Source organism: Tursiops truncatus, chromosome 15 (assembly GCF_011762595.2).
Source record: "Tursiops truncatus isolate mTurTru1 chromosome 15, mTurTru1.mat.Y, whole genome shotgun sequence".
Taxonomy (NCBI): Eukaryota; Metazoa; Chordata; class Mammalia; order Artiodactyla; family Delphinidae; genus Tursiops; species Tursiops truncatus.
In genome coordinates, this window is record NC_047048.1 from 17321866 (window position 1) to 17348015 (window position 26150).

At 50.6% G+C, this 26150-nt stretch overlaps 1 protein-coding gene across 2 annotated transcripts in view; it reads right to left on the bottom strand.

Moving 5' to 3' along the window:
• Positions 1–1883: 1883 nt before the first annotated feature.
• Positions 1884–26150, bottom strand: part of IL21R (interleukin 21 receptor) — a 44403-nt gene continuing 20136 nt past the window's right edge. For both annotated transcript variants that reach the window (XM_073792183.1, XM_033840169.2), the window contains exons 4-11: positions 17766–17829; positions 14894–14996; positions 11672–11871; positions 9180–9325; positions 8361–8538; positions 7802–7898; positions 6727–6811; positions 1884–4943 (exon numbers count right to left, since the gene is read on the bottom strand). In XM_073792183.1, coding sequence (XP_073648284.1) covers positions 4179–4943; positions 6727–6811; positions 7802–7898; positions 8361–8538; positions 9180–9325; positions 11672–11871; positions 14894–14996; positions 17766–17814 — 1623 coding nt within the window. In that variant the 5' untranslated portion in view covers positions 17815–17829 and the 3' untranslated portion in view covers positions 1884–4178. The remainder of the gene's footprint in view (positions 4944–6726; positions 6812–7801; positions 7899–8360; positions 8539–9179; positions 9326–11671; positions 11872–14893; positions 14997–17765; positions 17830–26150) is intronic.

Sequence of the window (26150 nt, forward strand, 5' to 3'; positions counted from 1 at the left end):
CCGGGACACCCAGAGAGCATCCGACGCTGAGACTTTGCAGTAGCTTATGGGGAAACGTCTGGAAGCTAGAGTTCTTGGGTTCTTTAAATCCTAGCACAGGGCAATGTCAGCTTCAGGGTGTTTCTCTGGGAAGGAGACTGGAGAAGGGCTGGGACCACAGCCCTTTCCTCGTCTGACCCAGAGGCCAGCTGAAGGTGATGGCAGAGAAGCACATACACAGTTAATGTCCCTGTTCTCATCCTCCCTTTTCATCCCCACAGTCAGCCGAGAGGCTGACTCCTGCCCCACATTACAAAAGAGGAAACTGAGGTTCAGAGACAGCGAGCGACTTGCCCAAGGTCATTCATGATACATGATGGAGCCTGGTCCTCAGGTCCCTTTGAATGTGCTCCTTCCTTGGGATGGGAGGACAGTCCTCACTGCAGGGGTGAGATGAGAATACTGTCTACTACAAGTGACAAACCCATCTCAAACATGCTGAAGCAAAAAAAGGAACCTTACAGCTCATTGATTCAGTCAGGATAGGCTGGGTTATGCCGTGGAAACAATCAGCCCCCAAATCTTAGCAGATTAGAATAAAAGATTTCTTTCTTGCTCACAATACGTGTCCATCACAGGTGAACTAGAAGTTCTGCCCCACATCTCCGCACTCGAGGCCCCGGGCTGAGGGAGAAGCCACCATCTCACACATCACTGGTCACCGTGGCAGAGAGGAGCACTCTGAAGGGCATCACGACGGTCAGTTCCATGCTCTGGTCCAGAGGTGAGACTTACCACTTCTGCTCACCACTCATTGGCCAATCCTGGTCATGTGGTACCATCTGACCACAAGACGGGGCAGAAGGCCGAGAGCTGGACATACTTGGTGAACAGTATGACTTCCATACTCGGGTACCTCGAAAGTCCAGGGGGAATGTAGTTTCAGGCATGGCTGGACCCAGGAGCTTAAGAGGATATTACCAGGAGTATACGCCCACTTCCCAGCTCTGCTTTCCAGTGTGTTGGCCTCATATTAGGTGAGCTGTTTCTTCCTGGTGCCCCCCCGCCTCCCCGGTCCCACCACCCAGCAGCTCCAGGCTCAGTCTAGCCCTGCAGCTGAGCAGTCCCAGCAGGAAAAGCGTACGGACCAGCTTGGTCACATGTCTGAGCCTGAACTGGCCCTGAGGCCGGGAGGAGAGAATACTCTCTTGGCCAGGCCTGGGTCACTCCCAGAGCTGGGGTCAGCCACCCCAACGATGCTGTGAGGGCAGAAGCACAGGCACCCACAGGTGTTTGCTGAGAGTTTCTTCGCCCCTGACCTAGGTGCCTTCCAGCAGAGCAAGGTGAGGACAGCTGGACTTGGGATCAGGAGCCCAGAGTCCAAGTTCTGACTCTGACATTTAATTGTGTGTGACCTCAGGCAAGTCAGCGGCCCCTTCTGCACCTTCATGTGTCAGATGGATACCCTGCCCCTTGGAGCCTGCAGATGGAAAAGGGCTGGGTCAGGAACAGAATGTGGCATCCTCCTGCCTCTGAAGACAGGGTCATTAGCAATTCTGGCCTGGACTCTGGGTGACAGGGAACTGCCTTCCCCAGCCCCATGTGTTCAGGGCTCAGTCACCCCTCCAGGCCTTCGCTCAAGCTCTTCCCTCTGCCTGAGTAGCTGGTGTCCCTAACAACTCCTATTCATTTTTCAAAGCCCAACAAACACCACCTCCTCCCTGAAGCCCCCCAGGGCCTTCCTGCTGCCTGTCTGGGCTCCAACCCATGGTGTGCCGGGTCTGCCTCATACCAGCTAGGAGAGTTGATTGTAAACATCTCTTCCAACCCCATGTTTAAAGCCATCAAGTTGGTAGCTTGAAATTGACTGTGGTAAAAGTGTTCACACCATGGAAATAAGCAAACACTGCAAATCAGGCTTTATTGAGGGCCCACTAGGTGCCTGACGGGGGGTAAAGCCGTGAACAAAAGAGGCAAAGTTGTTGCCTTCATGGAGCTTAGGTTTGATATTTCATCCTTGTCTCTAGCAACTGTTTATCTCCATCCATCTATCCAACTGCTCTTCCTTCAAGCATTTCACCATCCTTTTATCCATCCATCCACCCACCAATGTGCCCACTTGTCCATAAATCATCCATCCACCCCGTCCTACTAATCTGGCCTCCCAGTGGGCCAGTTCCTGTCTCCGTTCTGCACCCACATTTATGAGCTGGGTCCCCTTCAAAGACAGAGCTGGTGAGGAGCCACGTCTGGCCCAGGCCAGAGCCCCATCCCCCTGACCCCCGGCCTGGCATCAGCCAGTGTCCCAGGTGTCCCCTCCCCCTACTCCCTGGCCCAGAGCTGTGTGTGCTGGAGAGAGAGCTGAGCTGCTTCCACGGGGAGCCTGGGGCTCACGGGGTGCCTGGAACCTGTGGCCTCCTTGAGGGTGTGAAAACCACAGCACACCTTGACCCAAGCGTCTCCAGGGTGACGGTGGGGGATGGTGAGGGCTGCTCACACCTGCAGGAGCTGCGGTTTCACACTTGAGCTCCCATCCGAGCCTCACGCCTTGATCCCAGGTTAACAGTCCCACTATCAAGACCACCAATGTTCTAGAACTTTCAGAACCGAAGAATCCTGTGTTCTCTCAGTGACTTCTTCCAACATCCCCTTTTACAGAAGAGTCACAGAGAAACCATCAGCAGGGTCGACAGCTGAGCCCTCGTCCAAAAGCAGAGACAAGCCAGGGCTTCAGGCATCACCTGGCATGCAGCCTGGCCTTTGGGGAGGACCACAGGCCAGGCAGGTCCAGGCCAGGGTAGGGATTCCCCTCAGGGCTCTGAGAGCCCGCGGCTGAATCAGACTCTGCTCCTTTAACCCTGCTTCCCGGCCTCGAAAAAGCAGCCTCTGAAGGTGAGCGCCCTTAGGAGGAAAATGATCTCTTCTCTTTCTTTCTTTCTTTCTTTTTTTTTTAAGTATGAGTTGTATGCAATACGCAGCACCAATATCGAGCTCCTGTCCAGAGCTGACGTTCAATAAGGTGCCTTCAAAACGTCACAAACAAGTATTTTCTCAGCATCTTAAATTCACATTTCAGCAGTTTCTCCGACAAATCATTAAAAAGAACTTGACTTCCTCCAATTCCCCGGGACAAGCAAGGAAGATGCCAGGGGATCAGGACCACCGTGTCATTGCTGCCGAGTCCGGCCTGCGGCCCTCCCCAGTGTGAGTGCCAAGGGGAGCGTCCTCTCGCTGTATCCCAGCACCTGCATGTACTCAGTAAATGTGCTCAATAAATATTTCTGGGGTGCATAAAGGGAACAACAAAATGGGCAGCAGGAGGCAGAAAAAGAAATCTTGGTTGGTGAGGGGCTGATTCTAAGAAACTAAGCTGATTTTAAACCTGGAATCCCCCAAGTGCCCCTCCGCAGGTACCTGGGCTGTGTCTGGTTTCTCACTCCCACCCACCTCCAGCACAAGCCTTGGTCCTGGCCGCAGAAGGAAGGAAGCTGACGTTTTTTGAGAGTCTGGGCTGCACCCTGTACATGGGCGACCTCTCCAATTTCTCCCCAGGGTAGGTCAGGCCGCCCCCATTATTAAGACAGGAAACTCCAGCCCAGAGAGGGGGAGTGACTCACCCAAGGTGGCACAGCCAGGAGGTGTCAGAGTCAGGATTCAGACCCAGGTCCACTGGCTCCCCCCAAAATCTTCCCACCCCCAGGGTCACTGTGGGCTCGCTTGGTCCCCTTCCCCTCCCCCTGAAAGGCGATAAGGAACAGTCTGGACTTTGTGCGGCTCTGCAGGCAGGACCTGGGGGGCTGGGCTTGGTGTCTGTCCCAGGCAGTGCCCTGGTCTCGGCACGTGACCTGGGGGTCACCCACGTGCCTCGGAGGGAGGGAGGCTGTCATCACGTGCCCACAGACACACGTGCGGCTCACACTCGCGCACGCAGGAAGCTCACGTCGGCACAGACACACGAGTGGCCTTGGGAATACGGCAGAACCACGGCCGAGCTCCGTGTCCACAGGCACGCAGGCCACTCACACGCGCAGCCACGCCAGTGGGCACCTGAGCCCCAGACGTGCACTGTAAACATGAGGCTCAGGGGTCCCAGCCGGGAGACCAAGGGCTGCAGGCCTCGTTACACCTCAGCCCAGGTGACCCTGTCCGTGGCTCGTGGCTCAGTGGCATGGCCAGCTCTGGACGGCCAGTCGGCCTCACTAGCTGGCCTGGGGCCCAGGCCCTGCAGGTGGAGGGGCCATGACCACCCACTGGCGGAGGTAGCTCCTGGGGGGCCCTTCGTCCCTGGGGCTACTGAAGTCATGCTCCACGGGGCTGCCGCAGTCAGAGTCCACAAAGCCGCTGTCAAACGTGTCCATGTCCAGGCCAGCTGGGGGTGAACCTGCCTCGCTGTCCGACACCCCTCGGGGCGACCCGCCATCCCAGGGCGGCCCGGGGGCCCAACCCTCCTCATCCTTGAGGTGCAGCTTTATCCTGCCAAGCAGGCTGCCCAGGGGGTCCCCCGGCCCGGCAGGGCCACTGGCTGAGACGCAGCCACAGGATAGGACTGTGGCCCCCGTGCCCGGAAGCGAGTCCTCCGTGCCCGGGCCAGGCTCCAGGCTGGTGTCCAGGTTCAGGGCTGGGTAGCCGTCATCCCCGCAGGTGCAAGGCCAGGTGCACAGCCCCTCTGCGTCCACCACGGTCACCGTGTCGATGGATACCAGGCCGTACGGCCGGTCCCTCTCCTGGCTGTGAGCTGAGCTGCCCAAGCTGCCGGCGGTGGAGTGGGCTGGGCCCCAGGAGCCCGGCTCAAGCACCCCGTCGGCTTCCACCAGGTCTGGGGGCTCTGGCAGCTCTGTGGGCACCAGCCCCTTGGCTGCAGTCTGCGGTAGGCACTGGCTGTGCATCTCCAGGGACAAGGGCACCCCTGGGCTCCAGGATCTCAGTTCCAGGCTGGAAGCAGTGAAGGGGGTGCCCACCCATTTCTGCGAGAGAGAAGAGGAGGGAGAGTCATGGATGGGATGGGGGACAAGGGGTGGCGGGGGAGCATATCAACAGACAGACACAGAGACAAGACAGACAGCAAGAGAGAAAGAGACAAAGACTCCAGAAGATAAAGAGAGAGATGGGGGTGGGGGGAGTTGAGCACCGTGCTGTGTCCCTATCCAGGGACAGTTCCTGTCGCCGTCCCGGCCTCCCTGGGCCTCAGTCTCCCTGCCTATAGCAGGGAGCTACGGCCCTCAGCAGCCTGCAGGCGCAGACAATCTGCTGCTCAGTGGCCTGGGGTCTGTATGGGTGTGGGTCCAAGATTCCCAAGCTGTGGGGACGAGGGGTGGGAGGCCCTGAGAGCTGAGTGACAGAGCCCTCACCAGGCCTTCTGTTTTATGTCCTCGGGGAGATTTCTCGAAACCACGCATTCTTCTGTTTGTGTCCTCACTAGAGTGGACACATGACCAGGGGAGAAGCCCCAATTCTTCTGGTCACGGCTGTGTCCCCAGAGGCTCACACAGTGCCTGGCACACAGTAGGCACCCAATAAATGTATATTAACTAAATGAATGAATGGAGTGGATCAAGGGCCAGCCACTCAGAATAGATAAGGGCTGTGGGGTGACAATGGACTGAGGCAGCTGTCCCTAAACTTTAAGGATCCCCCTGCCCTCACCTGCCAGGGGTCCCACTCATGACACAGGGTCTCCATCCAGTTGGCAGAGAAAATCCCTGAGAACCAGAATCTCCCAGTTTTGAGCCTACTCCATCAGAAAACTCCTCTCAGAACCCTGCTGAGGCCACTACCACTGATTTGAAGTCACTTCTCAGCTGTGTGGCCTTGAGCCAGTTACCTACCCTCTCTGTGCCTCAGTTTCTGCATCTGTAAAATGGGCCTGCTAATAGTCCCCACTCCACAGGGTGGTTGTGGGGATTAAATGATAAATTAAATAACATCTGTGGCGCTCCTAGCAGGGTGCCTGGTGCACAGCAAGTGCTGTAAGAGTATTGGTAAAACAAACACAAAATAGATGTGATATTTGAGCTTCAGGGAAAGTGCAGAGGAAAGAGGAAAGGGTTTATCCAATGTGGGCTGCAGCCTAGGCTCCTCCCCTGCCCGGCTCTGAGCCTCAGTCTCCTCGTGGTTCCCCTGGGATGGTGGAGCACACACCCTCCCCACTTGCAGGGGCTGCTAAGAGGATGAAAGGGTGGAGGTGAGACAGCGCTCAGTGAGTGCCAAGCAGATGGCATGTCGCACTTCCTGACTTCCAGACTCTGCTGGAGCAGATGGGTCACCACATCCTCTCTGCGGTGACTGCCGCCACCGGGTGGGGGGTGGTAAATAGGCACAGAGAACCCAAGGGCGATGGCGCTGGTAGCGGGGGTTGGGGCCTGGATGGGGCTGGTGTATTTTGCAGGCAGGGCCATATCCTTCCCAGAAGCTGCTCCCTCCCCACCTCCATAGCAAGGGCTTCTACCAAAGGACCAGGAGGCCACTTCGTGGCTCAAGGGACCACCTGGCTCACCCTCTCTCCCAGTTTGGCTCCTTGGGCTGGGAAATGCTGCAGGATCTTGTTTAATTCTTATGCCAACTCTGCCCCACTGGAATTATTTCCTGCACTTTGCATGTGCAGAGACTGAAGCCTGGTTCCAGCCCGGGTCGGGGATCTGGGTGCCCCAGGCCTACAGGGTGGGGCTGGTGGTCTAGATGTGTGGGTGGAAGCAAGCTCCCAGAGTGTGAGAGGCTCCCAGGGGCTCATGATGTGGTGGGGACACTCACCTTGAAGTCTCCGCTGTGGCCCACGTACAGGGGCTGGAAGAAGGGCTCTGGGCTGGGCACCTGCACCCACACATTTTTCCATAGCCTGGAGGGCAGAGACGAGGTGAGCCCCCCGCACCTCCCAGAGGGCAGCCGGGCCTCCCGCTCAGAGGCTCCCCAAATGTGTCCTGCGGGAGGCTCAGAGCCTCCAAGACACACCCAGGCCCTTCCCTTCCGCCCCTCTGCCCCAGGCCTCAGTGTTCACATCTGTAAAATGGGGCAGCGAGTCTCCTGAAGGTGCTCCAAGTTTAAGGGCTTGGCTGCCTGTTCTCTGCTAAGCCAGTGCTGGCCCCTGAGCCGTGACTTCCTCCTCCACCACCAGGGATGAGGCAACAGCCAATTCCATGGGGCTGTAGGGAGGGGTCAGGAAGTGTAGGCACAGCGCCAGGCACCCCAGCACCCAGAGACTGGTCTGCAACACCCTCTGTGATTCGCAGGCTTCTCTGCCTGGAACAGGGTATGCAGGGCCCCCGCCCAGTGTCTGCCACTTAGCAAGGGCTCAGCCCCAGCCAGCAGCATGCACGAAGGCCAGGGGAGCTCAGGTTTTATCAATGTTTTTAATCAGCATCAGCCCTTCTCTCGATGGCCACGTTCAGCAGAAACCCCATACATAAAGAGATAAAGGCAAAACCTCTGGTTCTGAAGCAGGATTGTCAGGGGGGTTCTTCCACCAGCCCTTAACCCCCACCTGGCGGCCCCTCCTGACCCTCAGGACTCAAAGCTTAGAATTCACTGGACAAGATCACAGCTGAGGTCACTGTTATGAGCACTTCATAACACTTCTCCTCCACTTCACTGCTGTGTGACTTTGGGCAAGTTCCTAGACAGCTCTGTGCCTCAGTTTCCCCATTTGTCAAATGGAAGTAAATGCCGCGTATCAAGCTCATCTGGCTGCTGTGAGGGTTAAGCATGTGCTCTACACAGTGCCCAGTTTAGTATCACCATCACTGTCATTACTATTGTCATGGTGACAGGTGTGTCCTCCGGTCCCGGCCCAGGCTGAGCCCCTCCCTGCCACCCTGTTCCCTGGCCTCACCTCCAAGCCTGATGGATCTTCGGGCCTAAGATGACAAGGACGAGGCATGCGAGGACCAAGATGGGAAGCAGGTGAGGGTACAAGTCTCCCTTTATCTCTGGGAAGGAAGAAAACACTGGGTGAATTTGACCAACCTCTACGAGAGGCCACCTGGGCTGGGTGTGGAGGGCACTGGGTCTGGGCTGGAGTGGAAGTGGGTGGGAAGGCTGCTGGTGCCTCGCGGTGGGATGGACCTGGCTTCAACTCCTGCTCCCACCCCCACCCTAGGCAAGTGATTTCATCTCTCTGAACCTCAGTTTTCTCATCTGCAAAATGGGGATAATAATTCCCACTTCACAGATACATTAGGAGGATCAAAGGCCCCGCCAGGAGAAGCACCTGGCACCCAATGCAGGGCCTGGCGAGCAGGGGCCCCAGAAATGCTGTGGAACAGCTACAAGGGGATGCATGACTGAGTGGGAACCTTCCAGCCGTGCTGAAAATCTCAGGGCTCGGGGCCGCTGCGCTAGGACAAGATTTAGTACAAGGAGTGGGTGTCCATCCCTTCTTCACATCTTACCTTCTGGCTGGGTGTGAAAGACGACTGGGTCACTCCACTCGCTCCAGGTCCCCTGGAAGGAGGAGCCAGGCTGGGGCCCTGCCCGCACCTGCAGCTCATAGCTTGAGCCTTTGTGGAACTCCAAGGGCAGGAGAGAGACGCTTCTCGAATCCACTGAGATCAGCTTTCTCCCTGGACTCTGCCAACCCAGGGAAAGGATGCGCTGGGTTAGGACCGCCCAGGCCAGCCCCCGCCTCCAGCAGAACCACCCTTTACCAGCCCCCAGGAAAGGGGTGGAGTTTCTCCTGGCAAGTCTCCACCCCCTCCACAAGAGTCAGTCTGAGCTCTGGCCACTCCGGTGTGGGCAGCACAGAGCCGCGGGCGCTGCCCTGGCCTTGCCTGTGATACAGTGCTTTGGTCGCTTTCTCTCTGAGCCCAGCTCAGTCACTCACAGCCCCACAGGGGACCCTGCCTGCTGGGCCTGGGAATGTCCCGGGAACAGCAGTGGCCGTTCCTGGGCATGTTTAGCTGGCAGCATTCCAGACTTCGGACACTTCTGTAATTCTTCAACAGTGGCTACTTTCAACAGTGGGCATTTCTGGGCGTCTTTAACGACAGGCGTCTTAGCAATGGGTACCTCTGGAAGTCCTCCACTGGGGATGGTCTAAACTATGGCATTTATGAAAATCTTAAACTGGGACCATTCTAAAGGATGGATAATTCTAGAACACTTCATCTGTGACTGTTCTAAATAGTGGGCCATTCTGGAACTCTCCAACACTCTAAACAAAGAATGCCTCTAGAAGCCTTCACCCCGCCCCAGTCCTCTGAGGGTCTCACCAGAGCCCAGGGGTCTCCGAGCTTCCTGTACCGCAGCTCATACTGAAGTTTGCCCTTCAGCGCGTACAAATTGTAATCGGAGCTCCAGGAGATGTTATAATGTCCAGAGAAGGTCACCGTCACATTGAAAGGGGGAGATGGCTTGACTTAGAGGAAAAAGCCAGAAAGATAAAATGGGATGAGATTTTGCAGCAGCTGAGAATGATGCTCTCCTTGATGAGATCAAGACTAATGACCCTGAATGACTTGGGGTAAAGCATCCCCTGTCTCTGGGCCTTAGTTTACTCATCTGAGAAATGAGAGATTTAGATGAGTCTAAAGTGGGGGTGCTACGACTCAGGGGGGCAAGAATGCAGACTGGCGTAGCCGGGGAGCGGGGGGAAACCAACGACACCCACTCATTCTCCATTTCTTTTCTAAATGATGGCATCATTTTCTTTTTACGCGGGCCTCTCACTGTTGTGGCCTCTCCCAACTGTGGAGCACAGGCTCCGGACGCGCAGGCTCAGCGGCCATGGCTCACGGGCCCAGCCGCTCCGGGGCATGTGGGATCTTCCCAGACCGGGGCACAAACCCGTGTCCCCTGCATCGGCAGGCGGACTCTCAACCACTGCGCCACCAGGGAAGCCCGAATCACTTTATTTTAACTCTAGCTTCCTTGAGAATCAAAAGACTGTAATTAGCATCATGCTAATTAATTAGCACCAATTATGCTAATGATGGAAGTTACCACCTCTGAGTGCCTGCCGGGCTGCTCTACAGCGAGCATTTTGACGCCCGCAGGGGCCCTGAGAATTCGATGTGACCGTTGTCATCTCCCAGACATCTTCTGGAAAGTGCGTGAGCAGAGATCTGGGCCACAACACCACGCCCTCCTGGGCTCTGTGATCCGGCTTGCCATATGCCCCTGTCTTGGGGATCTTAGCTCCTTGGGACAGAGGTTTTGTTCTCCAGGTCAGTGCTGTGTCCGCAGCTCCTAGGACAGAGCCGGCACACAGCAGGCCCTCAAGAGATACTTGTTAAACCAACAAATGAACCTTCCAGGGATTCCAAAAAGGAACTCTGAGGCTACGGACGACTCAGCACCAAGGCCTGCGATGTTCAGGAGGCTGCGGCGAGGGCTTTATTGTCATTGCTATTTCAGCGATGGGTCCTTTGGGACTGGAATAACTGCTAAGCCCTCTCCTATTTTCCCCAGGCCGACGGAGACCTGGTTTTCCACTTCCCTGTACGTCCTGGGCTGGGTGGTGAGGACCAGAGCTGGGGATCAGGGATGGGGTCAAGGATGGGGGCCCAGAGCCCAGGAGGGGGAAGGGAGTAGAACACTGCCCCCTGGCTTCAGGCCCTGGCAGGGAGGGGGAAAGGGAGAGCGCCAGAGAGAAATGGGGCTTGGAGCCGCCCTGCGAGGTGGAGGGGCCATGGAGCAGTTCCTTCTCCTCTGCAGGGCAGGGGGAGGCTTGCAGTCTGCCCCGCTCACTGAGAGGCGCAAGGGGGCGCCCCTGCTCCCACGCCTGGATCTGCATGGCTGAGTGACCGTGTGCGTATGTGTGCATATGGGCGTGTGTGAGAGAGCGTGGGCCTGTGTCCAGGCTGGCTAGGCCCAGGGCTGCTGGGACACCCGTGCATTTGTCCAAGGGTGTATTTATGAGTGTGCGTGTGAGAGACTCTGGGTGTGTCTGCGTGTGTGTGAACCTTCATTCACACCTTGTACAGTGTGACACCCACTCAGCGAAGTGGTGCAAACCTGGACCCCCTCCAGGTGACAGACACCCTCTCACCCCCCTGCCCCACCACTGGGAACCTAGGGCCAAAATCCCCCAGAGATTCCTCGCAGAGGCTGGGCCTTCCCGAGGAGGGCAGGACTCTCTTAGCAGTCTGCATTTGCATGCCTCTGAGCACGGGCTTCTCACCCCCTCCGTGGAAATCCCACTTTGGGGACACACACACACACACACACACACACACACACTAAAAGCTGCCTCCTGGACCGGCCCTGGGTCTGGACCCACAGAGACAACTTCTTCCACCAGCCAGCACCGCCCCTCCACCCCGCCCCCGGCCTGGAGGGAAATTCCAGGCCTCACTGGAGCTAATGAATGGGAGAAAACTCAGGGAAGTTTTTCTCTTGGGACTCAGTGTCCCCACTTGCCTCATAATGTAGACAGAATCCCTAAGAGTCAGGGTTAAAAGGGCCCTCACTCTGCAAATAGGGAACTGGTCCAAGTTCACAGATAGGCAGGGCTGAACCAGAACTGAAGGCCGAGATCCTGGGTCCCAGTCCAGCTCCTTTTCATACCGCGGCTGCCTCTCTTTGGTTAAAGCTCAAACCTAGTTATCAACCCGTCACACCTTAGTAAATATTGGTGCACCTACAGAGCAGAACTCTAAGGGGAGGTAAGGACATAGGACAGGTCAGCTATGATGGTGGGGGAAGGGGAGCCGTCTCAGGGACCATGTGTCCTCCTCAGCTCTGGGGTCCAAGGGATACTCACTGCTTTTAGCCAGGACAAAGCTGCCGCACTCCTGGGAGTGATTGCCCGAATGGTCTGTCATGTTGACACTGAAAACGTCGTCGGCCATGTATTGGAGCACATCCATGTGGCACGTGTACTCTGCATGCGTGGCATTGTGGGTGGACCAGCAGAGGCTGCAGGAGGTGACCTCGTCCTCCAGTTCTCCATATGAGTCTTGCCTTCAAGGACAGAGCAGCCGGTTATGGCTGGAAGCCAGCGGGGCTCAGGGCAGAGGGCCAGGACCCCAGCCCAGAATCTTGGGGCTGGGAGGGAGTTGAAGTGGTGCCGGGGGTCACCTGGTCGAATTACCCCTTTCCCCGGGAAGATACTCCTCCCCTGAAGTAGCCCTGATGGATGGTGTCCAGGCTCGGCTTGTATGCCTCCAAGGGACCGGGAACTCACTACCTCATTTAAGGACAGCAGCTTTTAACTTTGGAAATTTGGGCCATTCTTGCCTGGACTGAGCCTAAAGCTGTCCCTGTCAGTTCCATCAACTGTATCACTGTCCTACAGAAAGGGTGCTAAGCATTTCAGTTCTCCTTCCTGACCTCCTCTGTCCAACATCTGCTGAATACCTAATAAGTGCTTGTGCTCAGGGCCAAGATAAGAGCCAAATGAACTTCATCCCCTGCTTTGGGTGAACTACCAGGGAGGCTATTGGTATAAGGTTGGGGGAAAATGCTCTGGCTTTTTAACTGCCAGTGGGCAGAAACAGTGGGTTTTGAAGTATGTATAGGAGTTCACCAGATATTTATTTCCCTACCTACATCTTCAGGCTGTGAACATGACCACCCTTGAAGGCTAATATGGATGTGTGGACTCAGTTATTTGCTAAATATTTGCTGGAATAGAAACTTCTGCTGAATAAAGTCTCTCTAAACCTCTTGCACAGCAGCCAGGAGGATCTTTAAAAACTGCCTGTCACCCCCATGCCTAAAACCCTCGGGTGGCTTCTCATCACCCACACAATAAAAGCTGGCCCTGGGCTTCCCTGGTGGCGCAGTGGTTGAGAGTCCGCCTGCTGATGCAGGGGACGCGGGTTCGTGCCCTGGTCTGGGAAGATCCCACATGCCGCGGAGTGGCTGGGCCCGTGAGCCATGGCTGCTGAGCCTGTGCATCCAGAGCCTGTGCTCCGCAACGGGAGAGGCCACACAGTGAGAGGCCCGTGTACCGGGGGCGGGGGGCGGGGGGGAAGCTGGGCCTTGCTTACCTCTCATCTCCTTTGCTTGTTGTTCTCTCTCACACTGGCTCACTCTGCTCTGGCCCCACTGACCTCCTCGCTGTCCCTCAGACTCATTAGTCTCTCCCTACCTCAGGACCTTTACACTTGCAGTGCCCTCTGCCTGCACTGCCCTTTCCCCAGCTCATTGGCTGCCTCCTTCTCACCCAGAAAGGCCTGCCCCGACCCTCCTGGCTAAAGCAGACCTTCTCCCCATGTCACTCGCTTTCCACCCAAGGCTCAAGGTTCCTGGACTTTAAAGCACTCATTATTCTCAGGAAGCATCCTGTTGGTTGTTTTCGTTTTTCTTGTCTGTCTCCCCAGCCACTCCCCACCTGTAGTAAGTCAGCTCCGGGACCAGCTGGGACCTGGTCTGTCTTAGGCTCTACTGGGCCCCCAGTGCCTGCAAGTGTCTGGCAAGAGCTTAATAAATATGTTCTGAAGAAGTAACTGAATGAACGAATGAATGGGTGATGACAGAATGAAAGCCAGCTGTTCTTTATCCTGATCAGCACGTTGACAAAGACTCTCCTTGACCAGGCTCAACTCAGGCTCCTCAGAACTCTCTCCTCGACGAGGCCCTGACTTTGGGACTCCCAAGCTCGTCTCTGCGTTGTCTAATGTTAGCAAGAATCCTGCTAAGTCATTTTAGCCAGAATCTTCCATCCTTGATATCTGATCGAATTCCTCATCCTCCACCACCCCCAGGTGATGTGGGCTCACCCTGGGCTTCCATTAGCAAGAATCCTGTTAAGTCAGTTTAGCTGGAACCCCCCTTACCCCTGATGTTTCCTCTTAGTATTTTTCCATCCATTGACCTGCTCCTTAGCTATAAATTCCTAATTTTCCTTGTTGTATTCGAGTTGAGCCCAAGCTCTCTTCCCCACACCAAAACCCCACGCAGCAGTCCCTACACCCATCATGATGGTCTTTTTTTTTTTTTTTAAGAATCCCTTATATATTCTTTTTTTTTAAATAAATTTATTTACTTATTTATTTTTGGCTGCGTTGGGTCTTCGTTTCTGCGCGCGGGCTTTCTCTAGTTGTGGTGAGGGGGCTCTCTTCATTGCGGTGTGCAGGCTTCTCATCGCAGTGGCTTCTCTTGTTGCGGAGCACAGGCTCTAGGTGCGTAGGCTTCAGTAGTTGTGGCACGTGGGCTCAGTAGTTGTGGCTCACGGGCTCTAGAGCGCAGGCTCAGTAATTGTTGCGCACGGGCTTCGTTGCTCCGTGGCATGTGGGATTTTCCCGGACCAGCGCTCGAAACTGTGTCCCCTGCATTGGCAGGCGGATTCTTAACTACTGAGCCACCAGGGAAGCCCGATCATTACGGTCTTGAATAAAGTCTGCCTTACCATTCTTTAACAAGTGCAATGAAAAAGTTTTCTTTAACAATAGGGACCCATGAATCTTGGAGTCAGACTGCCTGTGTTTGAATCTCAGCTCCACCATTCACTGGCTGTGTGACCTTGGGCAAACTGCATAACCTCTCTGAACCCTAGTGTCCTCGTTTGTTAAATGGGAGTAATAATTGTGAGGATGGGAAGTGATGGTTCATGTGAAGTGTAGCAGGATGCCGGGCATGTATTCAGTGTTCAAAAAAATCATGTGGCAGTCTGGTCATCCTGGGGTCTCAAAACCACAGTCTGGCCTGTGTGGGCAAGAGAGTATGGTCTTTGGAGCCCTGCTCGCTGGACAAGTCTCGTGAGTCCTGCATGGACATCTGTAAGGTAGGCACAGTGATTCCCAGCTCCCAGTCCCAGATCACGGTCAGTGATTCTCAGCTCATGGTGAAACCAAAAGCTGTCGGTGGAAGGGCTGAGAGAGCCCCCGGAAGTGGCAGCCATTATTTTTATTGCTAAACTACCTGCCAGGCACACAGTAGGTCCAACTCCGTCTGTGGCCTCTGGCAGTCCTGCCCCACCCCAGCCCTCCAGGGCTACCCTGAATCGCATCCCCGAGGCTGGCGAGGTCTGGCCACTTACCAGGTGAGGGTGAGCGTGCCAGGGTGCGGGGCCCTTGTCTTCAGGATGCAGGTGACCGTCTGGATGTAATCGGTGTAGCAGACGAGGTCTGAGCAGCCCCAGGCTGGAGGGTCAAGGGACACAGAGACCTTGGTTGGGGTGGGGGCTGGTCGGGGTCAGCAGAGCTGATCACCCCCTCACCCCCTTGAGGGCTGGAGGATGACGGGAAGCAGGGGTCCCAGAGCCAGGATGAATATGATGACCCTAGGGCCACTAAGATTAAGGCCTGGAGCAAGGGGGTCCTTGCCACCTAAGAATTCTATTTTTGAGCCCCCAAAGTTGCGAGGTTGGCTATGGAGACAAGACTCTCCTAACGAGAAACATCATAAACTAAGCGGGTCCCCACCCAGCGCCCTCCCCACAAGCCCTGTGTCCAGACACCAGGTCAGCATCCCTCCTGGCCGGCCTCCCTCTCAAGGTGGTGTGTCCTGAACTCCCCGGTTGCTGGGGGAATCTGCACATCCTGCGAGAGGGATTCGTGTGGTCAGTGAGAGACCACATGCTCCCTCTGTTCCCCGCAGCTGGTCCAAGACAGGACATGGACCTCGGTGACCTGGCAGTGCTTCGAGGGAGCAAGAAACCTTCAGAAAACTGAGAAGCCCTTGGATACCTTTGCCAAGATGTCTGTATTATCCTACTGCCCAAACCATCACCACCACCACCAACCAAGTGACACAGGTATGGTCCCCCTCAGGCAATTTTATTGCAAGATTTAATACTCTCCCAACTCCATCGTTAATTGCTTTACTTTGTTCTAAAAATGTTTGACAAAATCCAGTTAATAAGTTTTAGTTTAGTTTTGTTTTGTAAGATCAAGTGCCAACGCTGCTATTCCCCCTGCCTCCACCCCCCACTATTTACCAGAAATTTGTTCCCCTTTTAAATGGATTCATTCTTAGTGGCTTTTTCCTATTTTTCCTTGACTAATGAAGACCCAGGGGTTAGCAGTACATTCCTCCTGGGTCTCCATCTAGGTCAGAAGCTGGATTTGTAGTCAAGAACACTGTCACTGGAAACATCCTTTACGTCTCCTCCCATCACATTTAACAAATGAGAAAACTGAAGCTCTGAGACTGGGCCACACCTCTTGTCTCGCTCTTGGTCTGGGCTCAGGAGACCCAGGAAAGGCAAAATCTAATCTGTGCTAGTTCTTCACCTCCACACACATGGCGGACACCGCTAATCGATCATGGCCCTCACTCCCTTGGGTGTGGCCTCAGAATCCTTCTCAACACAGTTGAGTGGCTCCAGACAGCCACTACCAAGGGATCTGAGATGTGGAAAGGAATCCTGTTGGAGGAGGAAGTTTCCCTCGGGGAGGAGCACGGGGCCTGTCGGTGGACACAGAGCGGCCCGTTCAGATACTTTGTGGAGAAAAGAGGACTGATTTTGGTAGGACCAAAACCCAGGTGGCTGTGTCCTCTCTGAGTTCATCGTATCCTAGTCGTTCTCTTTCAGGGCTCCAGAACTTGGAGAGGAGCTGCCTTTCCTAGGTAGACTCAAGGCCACCAAGGGACAGGGTTTGTCCCGAACTTGTAATGAAACATTGGAGAGGAGACAGTAGTCCCTGAACTAGTGTGGAGGTGGCATCAGGGACCAGAGGGAGTAAAAACCCTGTCACCGGTCACTACCCTGAGCCCTGCGCAGAGAGCCCCCGGGCCACCCCCACCCCGCCCAGGGCTATCACAGCGTGTGGGAGGCAGTGGGAGCCGTGAAAAGTGCACACGTGACTTACACGTGCTCTGAGTCGCTATTTGTAAGCGGGAGACACTGGCCCCTCGGACGGGGTGGGGAGGTGTTTAGATGATATCACGCCAGTGCAGCCCAGGCGGCCTGCGTGTGGCACTCACCCAATAAAAGCAGTTAAGACCACGGGAATCAGGCAGATTTGGGAACCCGTCCCAGCTCTGCCACTGCCCGGCTGTGTGGCCGTGGACCTGCCTCTCACCCTCTCTGAGCCTCACAGGCTGTCGGCAGAAGGGAATGAGGATGCTCGGCCCCCGGGACACAGCAGGGGCTTGTTATTTGTGCTCACGGGGTGGGGAGAGGCAGCGGGTGACCCAAAGGCCCTTTAGAGGCTAAGACAGGATTCTGACCACTCAGAAAGGGAAAATAAAGGAGACTGACATCTGTTTCCTGATGGAGCTATTTGAGGCTTTGGGTCTTTCGGTAAAAACCGGAGTGAAATGCTTATGAGTCAGCACAGCGGCGGCTGAGGGCACCCCTGTCCCCGGGCCAGCTCCCATTCGAGCCTGTGTGCTGTGTCCCACCTCCTCTGGGAAGGCTTCCTGGATCTCTCAGCCCTGACTGCGCCCCCAAGTCTAACACCTGGCCTTTCCCTGCTCGGGTCTCGAACATCTCTCCCTCTGACTGCAACATCTCCTGCTCCTCCGGGGCTTCCTTCTAAGGCTTTGGCTGCTTTTGTCTCCACAGCCACTCTCCCCACCCAGGGAATATGTGTGCTGGCAGTGGATCCAGTGATTGTTGAGAAACATCTGCTAGGAGATGAGGAGAAACTGTGGTTAGATCACAGGCAGGACTTCCTCACGCTGAGAACTGGGAGCCAGCCAAGGCAGAGAGAAGAAGGATGAAGTCCCTCATCCTCCCGCCCCGCTTCCCTGGCCAGCGAGACGTGGAGACCGGGACTCACTTCTGGACAGTGGAGCTCTCTGGTGGGATGGGCTCTAGCTAATGCAGAGATGGCTACTGGACTTGCGCCGGCCGCAAGTGGACAGATGCCACAGACTCTGACCCTGTGGCCTCTACCCTGCCCTGGAGCCCACAAGGCCAGCCCGGCCGCTCTCCACCCACATACCACGGGGCAACTACTTACCCCCCTGGAGCATCAGCAGGAGCAGAGGGGCAGCCCAGCCGCAGAGCATGCTGCCCGCCGGAGCCTGGAAGAGACACACAGGGAGAGGGTGGGCCTGGGGCCTGGGGACCAAGGGACCCTGAACATCCTCTGGTCCCCATCCCTCCTTTGGAAGACTTGCCTCAGTTTCTTGGATTTGCTTCTGAGAAACAAGAGTTTGAGGAGCCTGAGGCTGCCCCCAAGGATTCCTGTCCCTTAGAAGTGGCTTCTTTGCCCCCTGGATCCCTACCCGCTTCTCCCCGCTTCTGCCTGGGCCCCCAGCACCATCACAAATGAGGAGGATGAAAAGGGGGAAGAGCTCGCTGCTGGTCCCCCCCTGCTAAGCCTGTTGATGTAGCACGACGTGTGCACGTTTATCCATCTAGATAAGAAAGAGGGAGGCAGGGAGGGGAAAGGGGCTTGGCGGGCAGAGATCTTGCGTCCTCTTTCTTACAAAACCCCCATGTTGATGTTAGCCCAATTAATTGGCTTCTTAATGAGTAGCAAATCCAAGATTAGCCCACAAAGGAGACAGTTCCTGCATACCTAAGATAAGTTTAGCCCAATAGCGAGGGTTCCTACCCAAATACAGAGCTCCCCCGGGTTAGCCCACCAGCAAGCATGGGGGAACCCAGCTTGACCACACGAAGGTGCCCTGGACACCCTGATCTGCATGAGATGAAGAAGAGACCTCTTTGGAGACCAGAGCCAGCCTGTCCAGGAAGAGCGGACTTTGGTACCTTGGGCACAAGAACAACCCACCAGGCTGGCAATGCCAGGCTCTTGCTGGTACTTTGTCCATTGCACCCCCAGCTCTGTGTCTACTTGGGGAGGTACCAGCCAGAAGCCAGTGGGTCCCAAGAACCCTACCTAGATAGATCCCATGGACAGGTGTGTAGCTGGAACAGGAGCCCAGAGGGCTGACCCGTGCAGGGACCAGGTCACACACATGGCTTCTTCCGGACACCATCCCTGAACCCGGCTTCCCCCAGAGCCTACTCTGGCCCCGCTGGGAGCTTCCTCTGAGCTCCCAAACAGGTCACCAGGCAGGCAGTGGTGCAGGGCACGGACAGGTTCAGCTGCGTGGCTCTCGGCTGGTCACTTCCCCTCCCTGAGCCTTAGAAGTAAAGATGGTAAAGCCTGCTTCCAGGATTCTGGTGAGGATTCAAAGCCTCCATTTATAGAATCACTGGGCCCCTGGCATAGCCCCTGGCACACAAACACTCAAGAAACAGTGATGGATACAGGCTTTTAAAGCATCAGAATGGACAGACTCCCTGAGTGATCTACCCAAGAGGTCCCCAAATGTCTCATTTTCCAAAAGTTGGCCATATTTGTAGATCATGTGCACTATTATTTATTTAATATATTTTCTATAAACAGACCCTATTAAAAATTTAACTCCAACTTCAACCTAAGCAATAATGCACATAGTTGTGTATTTTTTCCCCATAGCTGTGTATCATTCCCCAGTCAATGATTGTAAAGCATTTGAAACAGTGCCTGGCATATAGCAGATGTTATATAAGTGTTTCTTAAACAAAGCAATCAACTTACCATAAAACAAAATGCAGTGAAATGTAAAAACTAAATACAAGGAAAACAAAAGACAATAATTGAATTTTAGTGAGATACTATTCCCTGCTTAAGACTCTGATGGGGCTTCCCTGGTGGCTCAGTGGTTAAGAATCCGCCTGCCAATGCAGGGGACACTGGTTCAAGCCCTGGTTCGGGAAGATCCCACGTGCTGCGGAGCAACTAAGCCCGTGTGCCACAACTACTGAGCCCGCATGCCACAACTACTGAAGCCCGTGCCCCTAGAGCCTGTGCTCTGCAACAAGAGAAGCCACTGCAATGAGAAGCCCGCGCACCGCAACGAAGAGTAGCCCCCCCTCGCCACAACTAGAGAAAGCCCGCACACAGCAACGAAGACCCAATGCAGCCAAAAATAAATAAATAAATTTATTTTTTTAAAAAAAGACTCTGATGAGTTGGAGATCTAGTTTGCCTTTGTTTAAAAAGGGAGATTAAAGAGTATTAGAGAGGTGTTGAAGACATACTAGCATCAAGCTGAGATTCTCACCCCCTCCCTCATCAGAGGATAGAAAGAAATTTGAAAAAGGTCTCACTCTCTCACTAGGGGGTCCAGGGATATTTAACACCATCTTAAACAAGCCACTCAATTCTGGGAAACATCAGCCTTGAATGATGACGTCTTCTCCTGTTTCCACAGCACCAAGTAGGAACACCTCCCGGTCCCACTACCCTCCCTGCCCTGAATCCACCCCTTATGGGGCTTCCCACTCAGCTGACTCCTGAGGGCAACAGCAACTTACTCCCCACATGCACCCAGACCAGCAGGTGTGCTTCCTGAGTGAAGGACAGAGGGTGCCTTGCAGCCTCCTACAGAGCAGTGAAGAACACCTGGCTTGGAGTCTGCCAGGTGCCAGCTGTGTGACCTTGGGCAAGTTCCTGACCTCTCTGATTCTCTGTTTTCTTATCTTTGTTGTAGGCACTAAATGCATTATTGCATGTGAAGCATTCCAGCGCAGTCCTGGATGGGATGGAGCCCTAAATTGGTGCTTATCCACCAGGCTCCAGTGCCTAGAAATGATTTCTGAGGTTGTGGTCCTTCAGACTAAAAGTTGGCCAAATTTCAGGAGAGTCTGGGGATGTGGAGAAGATTGGGGGGAGGAAGTCAAATGGAAGCAGGTACTATGGAGAACGCAAAGTGCTTAACTTCACAGTCAACAGAGAAATGCAAATGAAAACCACAATAACATGCCATTTAAATTTTATCAGATTAGTAAAAACTAAAGGTCTGACAACATCACGTGTTGCTGAGGACACAACGTAATGGGAACTCTCATTTACAGCTAGTGGAGATGTAAATTAATACAACTAGTCTGGAAAATAGTTTGGCATGGTCTAATAAACTTGAACAAGTGTTTACCCTAAGACCCAGCAATTCCACTGTGAGGTATACTACCAAGGAAACACTGGCACGTGTGTACAAGAAACATAGGCAGAAATGTTTATAGTGGCATTGATTTTAATATTGAAAAACTGGAAACAACCTAAATATACATAAGCAAGAGAATGGAAAGATAAACTATGGTGTAATCACTCAATGTGAAAATGAATCATAGCTTCACACAACAAAGCAAATGACTCTTACAGAAAAGCAACAACAACAACCAAAAACCAACCAAAAAACCCACGAAGCAAATGACTCTTTCTGAAGCAAAAGAAAGATTAGAAAAGAACACAGGCATAATAACACCATCTGTGTAACACTTAACACCATGTAAAGCAGCTCTATATATTGTTTGGGTGAATATACATGTGTCCTGAATATAAAGAGAAATCCAAGGGAATGAAAAACATCAAATCCTGAATAGCGTAGATAAGGAGGGGATGTGATGAAGTGAGGGTCTCCAGGGGTCTCAACAGTTTGGTAAAACTGAGTGAAGCTACCATGGGTGTTGATTATGTTTTTCTTTATACCTTTTTGTATGTCCAAACTATTTCATAACATTTTAAACGTAAGTGAATCTTGGATTTATAAAATAAAATGTGGCCACTTCTGGCCATGATGGAGCTGGTATCTGAGTAACCCTCTTACTAAGAACAACTACAAGAGGAGAAAAAAAAACCACTAGAAAGCATGAGAAAGCAACCAAGTTAGATAGTACTTGACAGGCCAGGGTGCCAGAGAGAAGGAAAATGTATTGAAATTCTGCATGCAATGTCCCCTCAAATAATTTGCCAAGTCACTGCAGATGAGTTACATTCCAGGAAACCTAGCAGAAAGCATCCGGTAACAGGCTAAAACGCTAAGAAGAGATTTTGTCAGTGTCACAATGCTAAGGAAAGAATCAGAGTCTAAGAAAAATGGGCCCTGATAAATACCCAGTTATTCAGGAAAGGCTATGCCTTGGGAATAAGAAAAATCAGAAATAGTTCAGTCTTCACTGCATCAAGATGATCTGCCTATATGCCATATGTCTGCTAGAAAAAAAAATTAAAACCTATCTGGAAAAACTTAGCTTAATCTAAAGCCTCCATACTTCCCATACACAATGTCCAGCATTGAATTAAATTGATAAGACAAACTAGAAAACAGTACCAAATGACCAAAAGCCAAGAAGATAAAACCAAAGCAAAACCAGAAACAGACCCATAAGTGATTCAGAAAATGGCCTTATGAGACAGGATTTAAAATAACTATGATCAGTATGTTCAAGGATTCCACCAGAAATATGGCATCTATTTAAAAGTAGAAACTCTAGAGCTGAAAAATGCAAGAATTGAAATTTATAAGAACTTAATAGATGGATAAAGGAACAGATTAGAAAATCAGAAGATAGGATTGGTGAACTGGAAGATTGGTAGAAAATGAACAGATTGAAGCACGCAGAGAAAAAATGTTTAAAAATACAGAAAAGAGCAAAAGAGACACGTGAGACCTTGTGAAAAGGTCTAACATAAATGTATTTGGAGTCAAGAAAAAGAGGAGAGAGGATAACTCAGAAGCAATAATAGAGATACTGGTTAAGAATTTTTCAAAACTAACAAGAAACCTTAAGCTACAGATTCTAGTTCTACAACCACCCCTCCCCCGCCACCCCAAAACAAATACAAAGAAAACCACATCTAGGCACATCATAGAAAAACTGTTTTAAAAATTAAAGACAAAGATATACTTAAAATCCAACTTAGAATGTTATATCCAGCAAAAATATCATCAGAAAAAGTAGGGAAGCTCAATACGATAAAGGAATCTACTAAAATCCCACAGTTGATATCATACTTAATGATGAAAAATTGAAAGCTTTCCCTCTAAGATCAGAAACAAGACAAGGATGTCCACTCTCATGACTTTTATTAAACAAGGATGTCCACTCTCATTGTACTGAATGCCTTGGTTCTAGCCAAGGCAATTAGGCAAGAAAAAGAAATAAAAGGCATCCAGAATGGAAAGAAAGAAGTGAAGTATTTCTGTTTGCAGATGATATGATCTTGTATATACAACATCCTAAAGAATCCACACCAAGAAAATAAAATGAAACAAAGCAAACAACCAAACAAAAACTATTAGGACTAATTAGTGAATTTAGCAGGATTACAGGATACAAGATCAATATACAAAATCAACTGTATTTTAATAAACTAGGAATGAACAATCTGAAAATGAAATTTTAAAAGTGATTTCATTTACAATAACATCAAAAAGAATAAAATAGAAATTTAACTAAAGGAGTGCTAGACTGGTACACTAAAAACTATTGTACAAAACATTGTTGAAAGAATAATGGAAGATCTAAATAAATGGAAGGATATCCCATGTTTATGGATTGGAAGACTTAATATTGCTAAGATAACTCCCCCCAAATGATCTACAGAGTCAAAGTAATCCCTATCAAAATCCCAGCTGGCTCTTTTGCAGAAATTGACAAGCTGATCCTAAAATTCATATGGAGATATAAGTGGCCAGAATAAACAAAATGATCTTGAAAAAGATGAACAAAGTTAGAGGACTCAGACTTCTCAATTTCAAAGCTTACTACAAAGCTACATTAATCTACACAGGGTGGTACTGGCTTATTTATACACATATAGATCAATGGAATAAAACTGAGAGTCCAGAAAAAAGGTCATACATTTACATTCAATCGATGTTTGACAAGGGTGCCAAGACAATTCACTGGGGGAAAAGAATAGTCTTTAAAATAAATGGGGGGGGGCTTCCCTGGTGGCGCAGTGGTTGGGAGTCCGCCTGCCGATGCAGGGGACATGGGTTCGTGCCCCGGTCCGGGACGATCTCACACGCCACGGAGCAACTGTGCGCCACAATTACTGAGCCTGCACTCTAGAGCCCACGCGCCACAACTGCTGAAGCCTGTGCGCCACAACTACTGAGTCCATACGCCGCAACTACTGAGCCCGCATGCTGCAACTACTGAAGCCCGCACGCCTAGAGTCTGTGCTCAAGAGAAGCCACCGCAATGAAAAGCCTGCACACCACAACGAAGAGTAGCCCCCACTCGCCGAAACTAGAGAAAGTCTGCGCACAGCAACGAAGACCCAACGCAGCCAAAAATAGAATAAAATAATTTAAAAATTAAAATAAATAAATAAAATAAAATAAATGGTGCTCATACAACTGGGTATCCACATGAAATAGAATGAAACTGGACTCCTATTTCACACCATATACAAAAATCAACTCAAAACGGATCAAAGACCCAGTACGAAGAGGAAGAAGTATTAAACTCTTAAAATAAAATACAGGTGTAAAACTTCAGAACCTTGTATTAGACAGTAGTTTCTTAGACATGAAACCAAAAGCACAAGCAACCAAAGGAAAACAGATATATTGAACTATTTCAAATTTTAAAACTTTTGTGCTTCAAAAGACACTATCAAGAAAGTGAAAAGACAATATAAAGAATGGGAAAAATATTTGCAAACCATATATTTGTTAGTGTTCAGAATACATAAAGAACCCTCAAGATCTAAAAGACAACCCAATTTTAAACTGTGCAAAAGATCTGAATAGACATTTTTCCAATGAGATATACTAGTGACCAATAAACACATGAAAAGATGCTTATCATCATTAGTCATTAGGGAAATGCAAATAAGGACCATGGAGTGACACCATCTCACACCCACTATTTTTAAAAATGGAAAATAAAAAATGTGGGTGAGGGTATAAGGGTGGAACCCTTATACATTGCTGACGGGAATGTAAAATGGTGCAGCCACTATGCAAAACAGTTTTACAGTTTCTCAAAAAGTTAATATAGTATGACCAAGCAATTTGACTCCTAGGTATATAGCGAAAAGAATTGAAAACATATGTTCACAAAAAGACCCTTCTACACAAATGTTCATAGCAGCATTACCTATAATAACTCTAAACTGGAAGCAACTCAAAGGTCCATTAGCTGATGAATAGACAAACAAAATGTAGACTATGCATACAATGGAATATTATTCCACCATAAAAATGAATCAATTACTGATACATGCTGCAACATGGATGAACCTTGAAAATTTATCCAAAGTAAAGAAGCCAGACACAGAAAGGCACATATTGTGTGATTCTGTTTATATGAAGTGCCCAGAACAGGCAAATCCATAGACAGTTAGTAGATTAGTGGTTGTCAAGGGCTAGAGCGTTGGAGGGAGGGGGAATAGGGAGTGACTGCTAATGGGTATAGGATATTTTTGGAGCAATAAAAGTGTTCTGCAGTTAGATAGTAGTGATGATTGCACAAATTTATAAGTATACTAAAAACTACTTAATTGTATACCTCAAAAGAGTGAATTTTATGGTATGTGAATTGGATCTTAATTACAATTTTTTTTAAATGAAGGCAAAATAAATCTTTATTTTTTATACCAAAAAAAAAAAAAAAGCTGAGAGGATTTGTCACCTGTAGACCTGCATCAAAAGACATATTAAAGTGAATTTTGGGGGCAAAAGGAAAATAATCTCAGATGGGAAGCAATTTACTGTAGGAAAGAATGAAGAGCAATAGAATATTATAAATATAAATAATACTGATTGCTGAAAATAATAATGATCATATCTTATGAAGTTTAAACAATATGCAGAATTAAACTACATTACCATGATACCCCAAAGATAAGAAGGGGTGAATAAAGTTAAAGGTCACTGTATTGTCTGGGAAGTGATAAAAATACTAATATAAAGGTAGACTCCAAAAGAAAAAATCAATTACGCATGCTGTAATCGCTAAGAAAAACACTAAAAGAGCTACAAAAGAAAATATAACAAACTAATAGACAGGAAACAGAGATTAATAATTTTTAAAACTTTATTCATCTAAGAAATGGAACAAAGAAGGAAAAGGAACAAAGAATAGATAGGACAAAAGGAAAACAAATAGTAAGAAGTTACACTTAATCCCAAACACCTCAGTATTTTTATTAAATGTATGAACTAATCACTGAAATTAAAGACATAACCTTGAAACCAACACTTTGCATTAAAATAAAGTGAAATTATAGTTTAATCTCATAAATATACTTACAAAAATTGTAAACAAAATATTAACAAATCAAATCTGATGATATATACAGAAGTAAATTATATAGCCTTATCACATGAGGTTTATTCCAAGAATACAAGGGTAGTTTGACATTTGAAAGTCAGTGATCTATTTCACCACATAAACAGAATAAAGAAGAAATTTTATACGATAATTTAATAACTTTTAATACGACATTTAATAATTTGCAACACTCATTCATGATTTTTAAAACACTCTCAGGAAACCAGGAATAGAAGGAGCGCTCTTAATCTGATAGGGAGCACACACGCATGCGCACACG